We start from the raw sequence: 13,597 nt of genomic DNA, 5'->3' as shown, positions 1-13,597 counted from the left end.
GGTGGTGAAGCACTGGAATGGGTTACCTAGGGAAGTGGTGGAATCTCCATCCTTAGAGGTTTTTAAAGCCCACTTGACAAAGCCCTGTCTGGGTTGATTTAGTTGGGATTGGTCCTGCTTTGAGCACGGGGTTGAACTAGATGACCACCTGAGGTCTCTTCCAACCCTAATCTTCTATGATTCTATGAAATAAAATGGCTTTTTAGAAAAACTTAGTTCAACTGGCAATATATACACCCACCGCAGCTTTATTTCCTTTTTCTACAACATTTTGCTCATTTATTTATAGAACCTGATGTTGGTAAATATTTTTACCTCACTATATATCTCTGTTCTTCAAAATGACTCAACTATTGCGGTTAGCTATGAAATATTTTGACATTTTGTAGCTTTTTATATTATACATACAGATGCATACACACACCCCTCTCTCCCTCCCTTCCTCCCTCCAACATGCTTTAATGTTTTTTCCCTTCCCCCGGTCACCCCTTTTCAGAATGTTATCCTTCTTACCGGGGAAGGCTAGTGCCCACTGATAGATGACATGGGAATGTTGCAGCTGCCTGCTATAGAACCTGAACATCTGCACCACGACATCTCCTCAACAACTCATGCATTATTAAAGTCCCAGGACTTATACCACTGGTGGGCAACCTGTGGCCCACGGGCTGCATGTGGCCCGTCAGGGTAATCCGCTGGTGGGCTGAGAAACAGTGTTTACATTGACAGTCCTCTGGCATGCCCGCCCGCAGCTTCCAGTGGCCGCGGTTCACCGTTCCTGGCCAATGGGAACTGCGGGAAGCGGCGGCCAGCACGTCCCTGCAGCCCGCACCGATTCCTGCAGCTCCTATTGGCCGGGAACGGCAAATCACGGCTATGGGGAGCTGTGGGGGGCCGTGCCTGTGGATGGTCAATGTAAACAAACTGTCTCACGGCCCACTAATGGATTACCCTGAAGGTTGCCCACCTCTGACTTATACACACAGTACTGTATGTGGCCCACTCTGGGAGCTTGAAGCCACATTGACTCTGTATAACACTGCAGCTGTCCTCCTTGGACTCTCCTCTCCCCTCTGAGATAGCTGGGCCTCTGTCCCCTCTGACTGATGCTGACGAGTTGGACTGCTTACTTGGAATTTTGTCTGGAACTTGGCCTAATTATCCTTCTCAAGCAGTTCAATCAGCTGTGCCTTGGTTAGCTTTGCCAACACTTAACCTTTTCTCACCAAACGGCTGTATAATCTTCCTTATGGAGCTGATTAAACACCATTTTCCTTACTGTTTCTTTGACTAACCCTGTTTTAGCTGTTGCAGTCACTTGTTGCAAAATACTACTGTTGTATCCAGTACTTGACAGTCTGTCACCAGCTATCATAGATCTACAGGGGGTTTGATGCCCCAGCCTTTAGAGAGTCCCTTTCGGTGTACTACTATTATTGCCAGACTTTCTGTTTAGCTTTTACAAGGATGATGCAGTCTCATGACTCCAAGACTGGGGCCTTTGGGTCACAACACCCTTGTTTGTCATAGTGTACTCTCTAGTAAGTCCAAATGAGTTCAGACTCCTGTTAGAGACTTTACCCCTGCAGGGAGCAATGCATGGCAGCCTTTTCAAAATAAGCCAGCATTTATTAGTTAACTGAAATCAACCCTTTGAAAGTCCTTAAGTCTGCATGGAAAAAGCCAAGTTTAAGTCAGAGTCTACATTGAAGCAATTGCTCCAACTTTCCATGGTTTGCTGGAGTCCATTGTCTCTATCTGTGTGCAGCTTAAGCCCCGGTTTGTTCACACCTGATCCCTTTGGGTACGTCTACACTGGAATGTAAGTCTGGGCTCAGACTCCAGCCCAAGCAGGATAGATGGTGATTCCTCTTTGTTGCTGGCTCCAGTTGCCAGGGGCATGCAAAACATGGCCCCACAGGATGTATTAGAGGCTGCAACAACTTCCTGTAAACTACCATGGGAAGTGCAGTCAAGTTTTCCCACAGTGCACCACAAACAAAGGGCTAGAGTGGCTACAGCTGGGGAGGGCTCTAGGAAGCCTGGGATAGGCTGGTTTGACTCGGGCCTGCGAAGTACACTGTAGATCAGTGGTTTACAAACTTTTGTACTGGTGACCCCTTTCACATAGCAAGGTTTGAGTGTACCCCTGCGCCCCTAAATTAAAAGCACTTTTTTATATATTTAACACCATTATAAATGCTGGAGGCAAAGCGGGGTTGGGGTGGAGGTTGGCAGCTTGCGACCCCCCATGTAATAACCTCACAACCCCCAGGCGTCCTGACCCCCAGTTTAAGAACCCCTGCTGTATATGGACTAGCCCCTAGAAAGGGGTTGGAGCAACACTGTATAAACGGGGGTTACACACTGAAGAGAAGAGGAGAAACATGAGGAGAAACAGCATAGGAAGGTCTCCCTCAGTCTGACACCTCTCCTTCAGAAGAAGGAAATCAAATGGAAAGTGCTTTCACAGATTATTTTATTCCCACTGGAGCATACATCTGGTTTGGGAACTTCACTTAGCCTCTTTCTCCTTTCAACAGGAATCTGAAAATGGGGAGAGAAGTCCTGTCCAGCCTGGTTCTTGCTTCCCTCCCTCATCTTGAAGTAAGAGAGAATGAACACCAGTGTGTGCATATCTCTCTATGCTATAAACCCAGGCACATTCGAGCAGGCTGGGGGGGGAGGGAAGGGAGAGGTGAACAGGGTTCCCAAAGGGGAGGAATTGAGATCTCCAAAGCAGGGGACTCTCATACTTCTGTCAATGCTTCATGGCTTTGACAGAGACACCTCTGAGCTGAAGAGCTGTGCCTGGTCCAGCAGAACAAATACCATAGAATCATAGAATATCAGGGTTGGAAGGGACCTCAGTTGGTCATCTAGTCCAACCCCTGCTCAAAGCAGGACCTAATCCCCATACTTGACAGGCTCCCTAACCTAGAAATACTGGATGTGCTGGAATTATTAGGTAAGGTCGGACCCTACAACCCACTGCCTAGTTAGCTCACTCAACTGTCCCATCTCATTAGTTGATGGAGAACTAGAGTCCCCCACCCCATCTCCCTGGTGCATCAGGAAGAGATGAGTTGTGGGGGAAAACAAGTCCCCATTCTCTACCGGTACCCAATCATCCCTTTTCCAGCATGGCTTCCTCTGCCTCATCAGAGTCCTGGGGATGCCAGGGTCCAAGACACATACCAAGGTGTTCTTGTTCTCCAAGCCTCCCTTCTCCACACTATTCCCTCTGATCATTCTCTCCCCTGATCTCCACCTCAAACATCTCCAGCTACTTCCATATTCCTGTACACTTCAGGGGAAGTCAGGGTGGGTTCTTGACTCTGCAATATAGAACCATAGAATCGTAGGACTGGAAGAGACCTTGAGAGATCATCTAGTCCTGACCCCTGAACTCATGGCAGGACTGAGTTTTATCTAGACCATCCAGGTTTGTCTAACCTGCTCTTAAACAACTCCAATGATGGAGATTCCACAACCTCCCTGGGCAATTTATTCCAATGTTTAACCACACTGACAGTTAGGAAGTTTTTCCTAGTGCCGAATCTAAACCGCCCTTGTTGCTTATCCTATTAATTGTCCTATTAAAACCCTAGGAAATTCTCATTAATAAAAACGTCATTGTTTCCCATCCCCCCAAAATAAACCCTAAATAGCAAGGAAATGCTAAACTAAAAACTGTATCATAATGCACAGGCATGTGCAAAGGCCAAATTAATGTTGCACAGGCACCTTTATTCTGGAATTTCTTAAATTTTGATAGGCTGACTTTATAACTTAACAACATTCTTTAACTTAGTTTTGTGTGCATAATTCCTAGGTTTTTAAAAAAGAAAACTAAAAAAAATCCATCATGTGATACCATATTGACACCACCTGGGTCACTAGCAGTGTTGAACCTTATGATCCACCAACACATACCACTACCCACTTGAGTTAATGGAATAACTCACAGCAGATGACCCCTTCTAGTGCCAGTCATCTTCTAAATTGACCGGCACTAGAAGGGGATGAAGAGATGCTTTGCCAGTGGGTTTCACAGATATTTGGTGACAGCAAAGGAATGGTTAGACTAAGGAGTACATTCTATTGGTCACAGACCTTTCTGCCCATCTCCCCTCCTCCTCCTCCTCCTCCTCCTCCCTCCCAGTCCTGCTCTCCTTGCCCAGCCAATCCCAGTTCTCACTCTGCAATCTGGCTCCTCATCAGATCTGTCCTCCTTCCCCTTCACCTCCTTCCATTTGCCTGACTAGTTCCCAGTCCCAGATTCCTTGCCCACCCAGTCCCAGTCTCCTTGCTGAGCCAGCCCCCGCTGCCTTCCTCATCATCCTCCAGTCCCAGTCTCTCACCCCACAAGATCCTTGTCACAAGCTACTCCCCCTCAAGTCTGGCTCTTATCCCCTCTGCATTTGAGTCAGGCAGCTTCTTTCTCCAAGCCTGGGTGTCAGCAGGAGGAACACAGGAGAGAGATGCTCCCACCTTCTAGTGCCCAGAACCAGCCCATACTGGGGTAGTAGCACTGCGTGTTATTAAGGCAGCCCAACCCTTTCCATGATAAGCAACAGAAAGCAGGGTCTTATAACTTTACCAAACTTCAACCATTTGGTCTGAAATTCTCCATGTTGGGTATCTTCCCCTGGATGAATTTTTGTGGAAAATTTCAGCCAAAACGGTTCAGTTTCTGAGACCAAATGTAGGGAAAAATACATTTTGCAATGTTAAAAAAAAATTCGGGTGACCTTTTCTTTGGAAAGCTCTAGCTTTCAGACTGCACTTGTGCCATTGTCGCAGAGCAACTGAGCCTGCCCCATCCCAGGGCTAGGGGTGCGAAGCCGGTCTTTCCCATAATTGCAGCTGGGCTGTGGTGGGGTTGGCACTTGAACTGAGGTGGGGAGCCTGTTTCTCCTGTGCTCACAGTGACCCCTCCTGCTGGCATCCAGGTGATGTGGAGCAAGAAGCCACCTGGACAACCACCAGACTGCTTGGGAGAAGTAGACCAGTGGTTCTCAAACTTTTGTACTGGTGACCCCTTTCACATAGCAAGCCTCTGAATGCGACCCCCCATATAAATTAAAAATACTTTTTAATATATTTAAAACCATTATAAATGCTGGAGGCAAAGCAGGGTTTGGGGTGGAGGCTGACAGCTTGTGACCCCCCCCCCCATGTAATAACCTCGTGACCCCCTGAGGAGTCCCGACCCCCAGTCGGAGAACCCCTGGTGTAGATGCATGAGCACAGGTGGGAGACCCGGAGCCAGAAATTCTAAATCAGCGTGGACTCTCAGGCCTGGACTTACAAACACAGAGCCTGCATGCTGCAGCCCCACACACCCTGGACTTATGTTGCAGTGTAGACATACACTTTATCTTCAGACGCAGCTAAGCTGTGTTCACAAGTTAATGTCCAATGCTTGGGTCTTCCATTGTCTCTCCATTTATGTGTATTGAATCCATTCAGTTCTTGATGGTGCATTTTGGTTCCACCCAGATAGGCCGACACCTATATAATTCCAACATCTCTCTCGTTGCTCTTGTCCCCGGGTAGAAATTAATCTGTTCACACTCAGTGGCTAGACATACAAAGTTAGTGGGTAAACTGAATAATGCTTCATAAAAATATTACAAAAATTCCCCCACTCTCCACATCTATTCCCCCTTTAAGAACAAACTGAGCAGAATTACTCCCAGTGATCTAGGGACATTCAAGCCCTTCCTTGGGACAACACATCAGCAATAATATTTGCATTTCCCTTAATATGAATTACTTCCATAATCCTAATTATGGAGGGTTAGACTCCATAACAACCTGGCATTAGAACCTTTCATATGATTGAGCCAGGCAAGCGATCCATATACAGTAAAGTGCCACTCATACAGATCTTCTTCTTCCATACATACTCTTACAAGCCCACATAGTTGCAAGACATTACTTTTCAATAGTTCCATAATTCTTTTCCCTAGGGAGCAGCTTTGTACTCAGCTGTGCAACTGGATGTCTCTCTTCCTAAGCATTAGTCTGCATCAACACAGTGTCTGAGGCATCTGTGAAGACCATAAAGGGTTTGTCAAAGTCTGGGTTTATCAACACTGGATCTTTGCTTAGGGTTTCCTTCAGTTCACAGAAAGCTGTTTGACACTGTTCCATCCAGACTACTTTGTCTGGCTTATGCTTTTATAATTCAATGGTAGGAGCAGCTAGGGAGTTAAAGTGGGGTACAAATCTCCTGTAAAACCCCACCATCCCAATAAAGGAGTGGGCCTGTTTTGTTTTTTTGGTTTTTTTTTTTGAGAGCGAGTCAGCTGCAAGATTCACTGTTTATATGTAATTATCTGAAAGGACTACTTAAATATAGTGCAGCCTGTTTAGCAGTTCTGAGTGGGAGGCTAGGATTTAAAATTATCACTCCTGAAATTTCCTAGCTGAATACTACTGGCTATGGAAAACATGTCAAATCACTGACATTATCAGTTGAATAAAAGTTGCCTCTGTTTATTCTGCTACTCTCCACACCAACTTCAACTTCTAGAATTCCGAGAGTTCCTCACCCCTTATAAGAGATTTTTTCAGAAAGCTTGTACAATCTGTCATATTATTTCCAGATTTCATCATAACTAGAATAACACATGGTGCATTTTTATGTGTAATGTGATCATACTATTCAGCCATACCTGTAAGCACAATGTGTTTTTTGAGTTCTCAAAGATCAGACAACTTATGCAAAACTTCAGATATTGCATAGCTCTTTTATTGAACTGTTTTTAATTCTAAACTAAGCACTGTGATTTTCTTATTAATCTTGCAGTATAATTCCCCTCTGTAGGGAGAGGATAAATGGTGCAACCACTGTAACTGTAGACATCAAACTAATAGACTGCAGTCTGCTGATTTTATCATTTTTCATTTAGCATCCACCTTGACATTTGAGACAATCCTTTGTAAATATTTGGAGGGACATGTGAATGTTAACAGTAGTGTAATCAAGCTACTTCTGGCAGGCGGACTTTCATAGTGGATGGTCGCTGTTGTGATAATTGGGCCTATAAATTTACTCTCATTGTGAGCTCAACTGTAAAAAGTATGTGAAAGTTCACAAGATGTCACAATAACCTATACTAACTAATGTTGATGGGGAAAAAATACAAAAAAGAGATAGAAAAGTTGAATTAGTCTAAACGAAAGGGCCTACTCGTATTGTTCAAGGACTGTTAAATTCATTGTTGGTAAAAACAGAATATCTGGAACTGGAAATTAATGAACCAGAATTGGTGTGTCTGATATTATGCTTAATTGGTGGATAAAATAATGAGGGGATGGGCTATTCCACCCACCATTCCCTTTGTGGGTTCTTAAAGAAAGACTTTGGGTGGGTGGAATAGAGAAGAACCAGACAGAGGCTACTGGAGCAAGCTTCTCTATCATGACTGCCTCCCCCACCATGTCCTGAGACCCTAGACCCTAGCTTTGTCTTAATTCTGAGGTGTCTTGACCAAACTGAGGCAGAGAGAGGGATCCAGATAACATCACCACCCCTACCAGCTCCAGCTGAATCCTAAACCCACCTGAGGTGAAACAGGATCTATCAGACTTTAGCAGCAGCCGCAGCAACAAACCGCTCCAGCTCATGTCAACTAACTTCTTCTCTTTTCCTCAAAAGGACAGATTTACCATCTTCGGTACCATCTTAGAGACCATCAAATGGGGTTTTTTTCCTTCTAAAACTCTCTCTGGCTAAAGGAAGACAGAACAAGGATATAACACTATTTAATGTTGGACAGTTATGTTCGCATCTTGGCCCATTTATTCCACCTAAATTAATGCATATTTTTGGCAGCCCAATGTGGGACTCTCTCAGAAGATGGCACTTCAGCAAATAAGCAATTGTTTTCAAAGTTAGTTTCAAACAAAACTTGGTTTTAATATTTTTTATGTTTAATGTAAGATTTGAATCCAGCTGAATCCCAGCTGTGTCCCAAACACCACCTGAGATGAAACGGTATTGGACTTTAAAACAGCAGTAACAACAACAGCTCTAGCTCATCTCAACTAACTTCTTCTCTTTTCCTCAGAAGGACAGTTTTTACCTTCCAAGAGGCTCTCAAACAGTGGGGATTTTCCTTCTAAAAACTCTCTCCTGCTGAAGGGAAAGGGAGCAAGAATTGTTGTTAAAATGAAAGCCTTACTTAATACTTTACATTTCAAAGGTTAAAAGGATTTTTAATAGTATGTTTGCCATTATACTGAGCAGGCTGAGGTCTCTGTATACCAAACTTCAGACCTTTAACACTGTTTAATGTTGGGCAATGAATGGATTATGTTAACACCTTTGGCCTATTTATTGCATTTAAATTAATACAGCAGCACATAGACTACTATAGTAAAACATGATCTTTAGTTTAATATTTAGAAGGTACATTTTCTCTGTGTTGTGAAGGTATTAAACTCAGATTCCAGGAGTCACCAAGGTAAATGCCAGTGCACAATATTGTTTGCAGTAGCCGTGTTGGTCCCAGGATATGAGAGAGACAAGATAACTCTGCTACACACTAAAAACCATGGACTCAGCAGAGACTGGTTTTATGGCTCATCACAACACCACACATGCCCTCATCTCCGCTTGCTAACCAATAACTGGCTACTTCATTTTAAGTGGTCTCTTTCAGCATATATGAGCCCCTTATGCTTTACAATCTGTCCCAACTTGTATTTAGCTTAGACACTCTGGTTACCTTCCCCACACCTGAACAAGAGCTTTGTGAAGCTTAAAAGCTTATCCTTTCCACCAGCAGAAGTTGGTCCAATAAAAGATTTTACCTCACCAGTTTTGTCTCAGTGCACAATGTTGAGAATTTGCCTCTTTCTAGCTATGGTGCTGTAATAATCTTCTGTAATGACTGTCTCACTAAGTGTATAATTCAGTGTAGAAAAACATTAAGATCATAGTAAATAAAACAAAGTTGTAATCTTTGTTTCATTATTCATTAAGGGACTGATCCAACTCCCACTGAAGAGAATGGGAGTCTTTCTGTTGCTTTCACTGTGAGTTGGATTCGGCCCTAATGCATCTTACCATGTTACCATGAATTAAGTTTTACCTCATCTAGTCTACCCACAGTTTTTGTACCACGTTACCTATCTCTGATTAAAAACCAATATTGTTAAAGGAGTCCAGCCTCCTGGAGTGGATGCAGTTGTACTGATGTACTTCTACTGGAAATAAGCTATACAGATATAAACACCTTTGTACCAGTATAACTGCATCCACACTAGAGCGTTGCACTGCTTTCACTGTATTTGCTTAGAAACAGATAAAGCAGTAGAACATCTGTGTGTAGACCAGCCCTACAGGGAATGATATAAAATATATATACCAGTATCAGCAGCTCAGAAATAATTCTCTATTTTAGACCTCCTAACAACACTGAGCTCTGTGTTCTGTCTTCTTTGTTCAGGACAATTCTTTTAAACATTTGTTCAAAACTTTCCATTTGTTCTGAGGTTTCTTTGTTTTGTAGAGAGTGTTTAAAAGGTACTAACTAGTTATAGGTCTATGGGGACAGACTTGCAGAGCACTACTTGACCTTATCTTTGTGTTAAATGTCGGTTACCCAGAATGTTTAAAATACATTGCAAATGAGGTACACACCCTAACAACTCCCTTTATGTACATATAGCAACACCTGAGCCAGCAAACGCTTGTGTAATTTTATCACAGTTGTTGAAATATATGACTTGCAGCCTAATCGCTAAAACAAAAGGATCTGAGACTGCTAAAGGATTAATACCCTCAATACATTTTAAATGTGATGTAGGCTTTGTGGACATCCGTTATTAACTGTCTCTTCAGAAGTCAATAAAAGCAGCTGCTACTCCTCAAAGTCTGTCCATTCTTGTTGGAGCTTAGCCATTATCAACAAATAAATTTACCCCTGCCTGTAGAAATGGATTAGATGTTTTTTTTGCATGATTCCATTCTTAATTTTTTAGCCTGTTTCTTGCTTCAGATTAAAGGAGATCCAGATGAGTGAATATGATGCATCTACTTACGAAAGGTTCTCTGGAGCTGTCCGAAGACAAGTTCAGTCTCTCCGAATTATCCTAGACAATCTGCAGGTAACGCTTGATTTATTGGTAAAGGGGACTGTCAACTCACTAGATTAGAGCCAAAATATTACCAACTGTACTTTAACATTATATCACTATTTGATTAATAATATCTTTGGGAGTCGAGAGCAAATTCAGGCCCTACATGCAATTAGGGCAAACACAGGAATATGTGACCATTTCAAAAGCAGCATTAAAGTGAACGTGTATTCTGGCCAACCAGACAATCAGTATTCCCACACAGCTCACCACAGGGATGACTTGTTTAGGAGCACAATTAAACTGAATGAGAAAAGAGACATTAGGGGATGAGGTGGATGTGTGTGACAGTGCATGGATCTCGTTCCGTGTCCCTGATTCTGTCCTAGAGCCCCCCGTGGCTCAGAAGTGTGAACAAGGCAGACTTTCATAGTGGGCCCATGGCTCCTGCCTGGTCATAGCTTTTCAGGCATCCAACTGTGTGTAGCAGAAAGCTTAAATTTATAAAGCTTAAATTTGACTCAGTTTAAAAGGAACCTCTCATTGGCACATTTAAAAATAAAAATAGCTGCTCTCTTTATGTAGGATATAACCAACAAGAAAGTTTGTCCTTTATTGCCTTTGTTTGCTGTATCATCAGTTAATTAACCATAGAACTGTGCTAGCTTCCAGCGGTGCTGGTACACAAACACTGTAAACAAAAACAAGTATATTAATTTCAAGATAAAAGTGAAGAAAGTGGGGAAAAAAGGAAAGAATTTTTACATTTTTAATGGGAGTGGGTGGGGCTATCAGTAGAGATGAGAAAACATAGAACTAGTAAAATTATCAGGCAGACATTCCTTATTTCAGGAATATAAAGTCAGTGGTGCAATTAAAAGTGATGTCACTTTTAGGTCAAATTTTACTGTGTAGTTATGGTTTTGAAAAATAAGCTCCTTAAAAATACTCAATCACTTTCTAACTGCAATAACGAGACATACAAATTCATAACTTTTCAAATTACATTTGAAATAAAGGCAAATTTAAACTTACTATGATTGCATAATGTGTGCACATTGTTTATATTATTCAGACCCTAATATTTGTTTACTTGTCTCTTGCTTTATCGTGAATCCTTTAAAGACATCATGTTATTGACATCAAAATAACTGAAAATCATTATGGAAAAATTGTTTTTTCCTTAAGAGTTTTCAGGCATAGTTTTCTCTTTCTATTTTAACAGCATCGCATGCATTTGCAAAATACATTAAAAACACTTCTGGGTGTTTTTGTTTTGTTTTTACTGTATAGATAGACTGGAAACTGTATGCAATTCTATGTGGAAGGGATAGTCATCGAATATTCTAAATAATTTAGCAGTATTTTGGGGAAGAAACTAGTTCAAATTTAGCAGGAAAGAACAATGTCAACTCGGTTTTCCCTTAAGATATTTACAACTCAAATACTTTTAATTAATGCATAATCAGAATAGCAAATATACTTCAAGGAGAAGCTGTCATCACTTGAAACACATCTCTGAAAATGACTAAGAGAATAGGATTAGTGTGAACCATGCCGCTAGTCAAAACATTTTCTTCCCACACTTCTTTTTTGAATATCCTCAAAGCTATAGTTTTGTCAGTGTAAACAATAACTAAACTAAGGATATGCTCAGTGAAGCTGAAACTTTATTGCCTTCTGCTATTTTTCCCTTGCTGTCTACCAAGAGGAAGCAGATCACAAATACTTGAAAGAACAGTCGTCCTCAGAACTTGGTGTGTTAAAGACCCATCCATGCTCAAATGCTTGTAGTCAGTGCTGTGAACAAAATGTCATCTCAGCCCATTCTACTGTTCCTTTCACGTTTGTGGCTCTCCATGTGAGACAGGGCAAACTGGCCATCACTTGTGAAATTTTGGTAGTGTTTGTATATATCGTCTGAAAGTTAAAGCAGTCAGAAAAGTAAAAGAACCAAGGCAGGATGACAGACTGCAAACCTATTGACCTAAGGCAACATCAGAGGAAGATGAGACTTCCACTTTGTAATTTTTTATGAATGAGAAGAGATGCCCAAATCATTTGCTTTGCAGATTTCCTCATATTCCTCTCTGCTCATGAAGTGGAAATAGATCTTGTAGAATGAGCTCTTGAATAAGAAGGATGAGTTCTGCCCATTCTCATACAAGATTCATAATGCTGCCCCGTCCCGTATGAAAATGGTGGCTTTCACGGTTTTAAAACCTTTGTCCTTGCCCATCTGGGAAATAAGACACCTGTTTTCAAGAAAGATGTTGTTCTGTCCAAGTAGAATTTAATCACTAAGCAGGTAATGGCACTTCACCACCTTATGGTGAGAAGGGTTGGAAAAAAAGAAGAAAATATTGTATCTTGATTTAAAGGATAGGAAGAAAAAACTTTGGGTAGAAGTTCTGATGTCCATAATCCCACTCTGTCGGGGGAAAAAAAGGATATTTGTTTCACTGATTCTTCTTGCAGATGTAAAGTTACTTAGACAAGAAAAACAATGAACTAATAGCGATTGGTCCAAAGGATTGTTTCATCAGTTGTTTCACTATGAAATTCAGCATCCAGTTGGCTATGTGGGCTTGAAATGGAGGGTGACATTTTCTCACTGCCTGGAGAACCTAGAAATGGGGGTGTAAAGCTAAATCCTTTTTCCTGAGTGTAAACAGAAGACTTCTAACAAAGCCACCTGGACATGTAAGGCTTTAAAGCTCAGACCTTTAATGAATCCATCAATTAAGAACCAAAGGTAGGTTTTGCTAGAACTGATTTCAAACTGAGGACCTGTTCAGAACACCTACATTTGAACACATGCCAGAGGCAGTGGGCTGGGATGTAGAATTCTTTGTGGACTGTAGTTGGTCATCAAATAGCTGTCCAGAGTGTACAAAGTTCCAGAGATCTGTCCTCTCAGATTCCAGGCATGCAGTTTGAATTTCTCTGGGATTGGCAAAGCATGGTCCCTGCTTCAGAAGATCTCTGATGAGAGGTAATTTCAAAGGAAGACAAACTGACAGAACCAGGGTCTGTGAGGCCAATGAGAGATCATTAAGAGGACACTTAAGCCCTGTTGTCCTCATAATCATGTGACTCCAGGAGCACTAGACAAAGATCTATAATACCTATGCCTTAATCCAGTCCCACTGATGTTTAATTTACAGGAAAGGAGTGTAATGTACAACTTCTCACAGTTTGGAAGATGGACACACACAAACCATCCCATTCCACTCCCAAATAATTCTCTCTTTCCATGAAAATCTCAGCTGTACTGCCAGGACCAGTGGATTAAAGTTGAGATCCTGTGAATCCGACCATACACTAAGTGAAACATGAAACTCACACTCAGCAAATAGACTGTGCTACCTTCAAATGGACCCTATGACATGCAAGTCATTGTGAAACTATCCTTTGAAATGTTCTTAAATACATTATTTTTGTCTAAGCACCCAATTCTTCAGTCATCAGAGGGGATGTATTCAGTGGGAGTATTACT

At 41.9% G+C, this 13,597-nt stretch overlaps 1 protein-coding gene across 3 annotated transcripts in view; it reads left to right on the top strand.

The window, feature by feature from the left end:
* VWA8 (von Willebrand factor A domain containing 8) overlaps positions 1–13,597 on the top strand; it is a 300,653-nt gene that overhangs the window by 268,146 nt on the left and 18,910 nt on the right. For all 3 annotated transcript variants that reach the window (XM_065581171.1, XM_005301483.4, XM_065581170.1), the window contains exon 40: positions 10,020–10,128. In XM_065581171.1, coding sequence (XP_065437243.1) covers positions 10,020–10,128 — 109 coding nt within the window. The remainder of the gene's footprint in view (positions 1–10,019; positions 10,129–13,597) is intronic.

The sequence above is a fragment of the Chrysemys picta genome, chromosome 1 (assembly GCF_011386835.1).
Source record: "Chrysemys picta bellii isolate R12L10 chromosome 1, ASM1138683v2, whole genome shotgun sequence".
In the NCBI taxonomy this organism is placed as follows: Eukaryota; Metazoa; Chordata; order Testudines; family Emydidae; genus Chrysemys; species Chrysemys picta.
The sequence above is the reverse complement of the archived record's forward strand: the minus strand, read 5'-3'. Positions and strand labels throughout refer to the sequence as shown.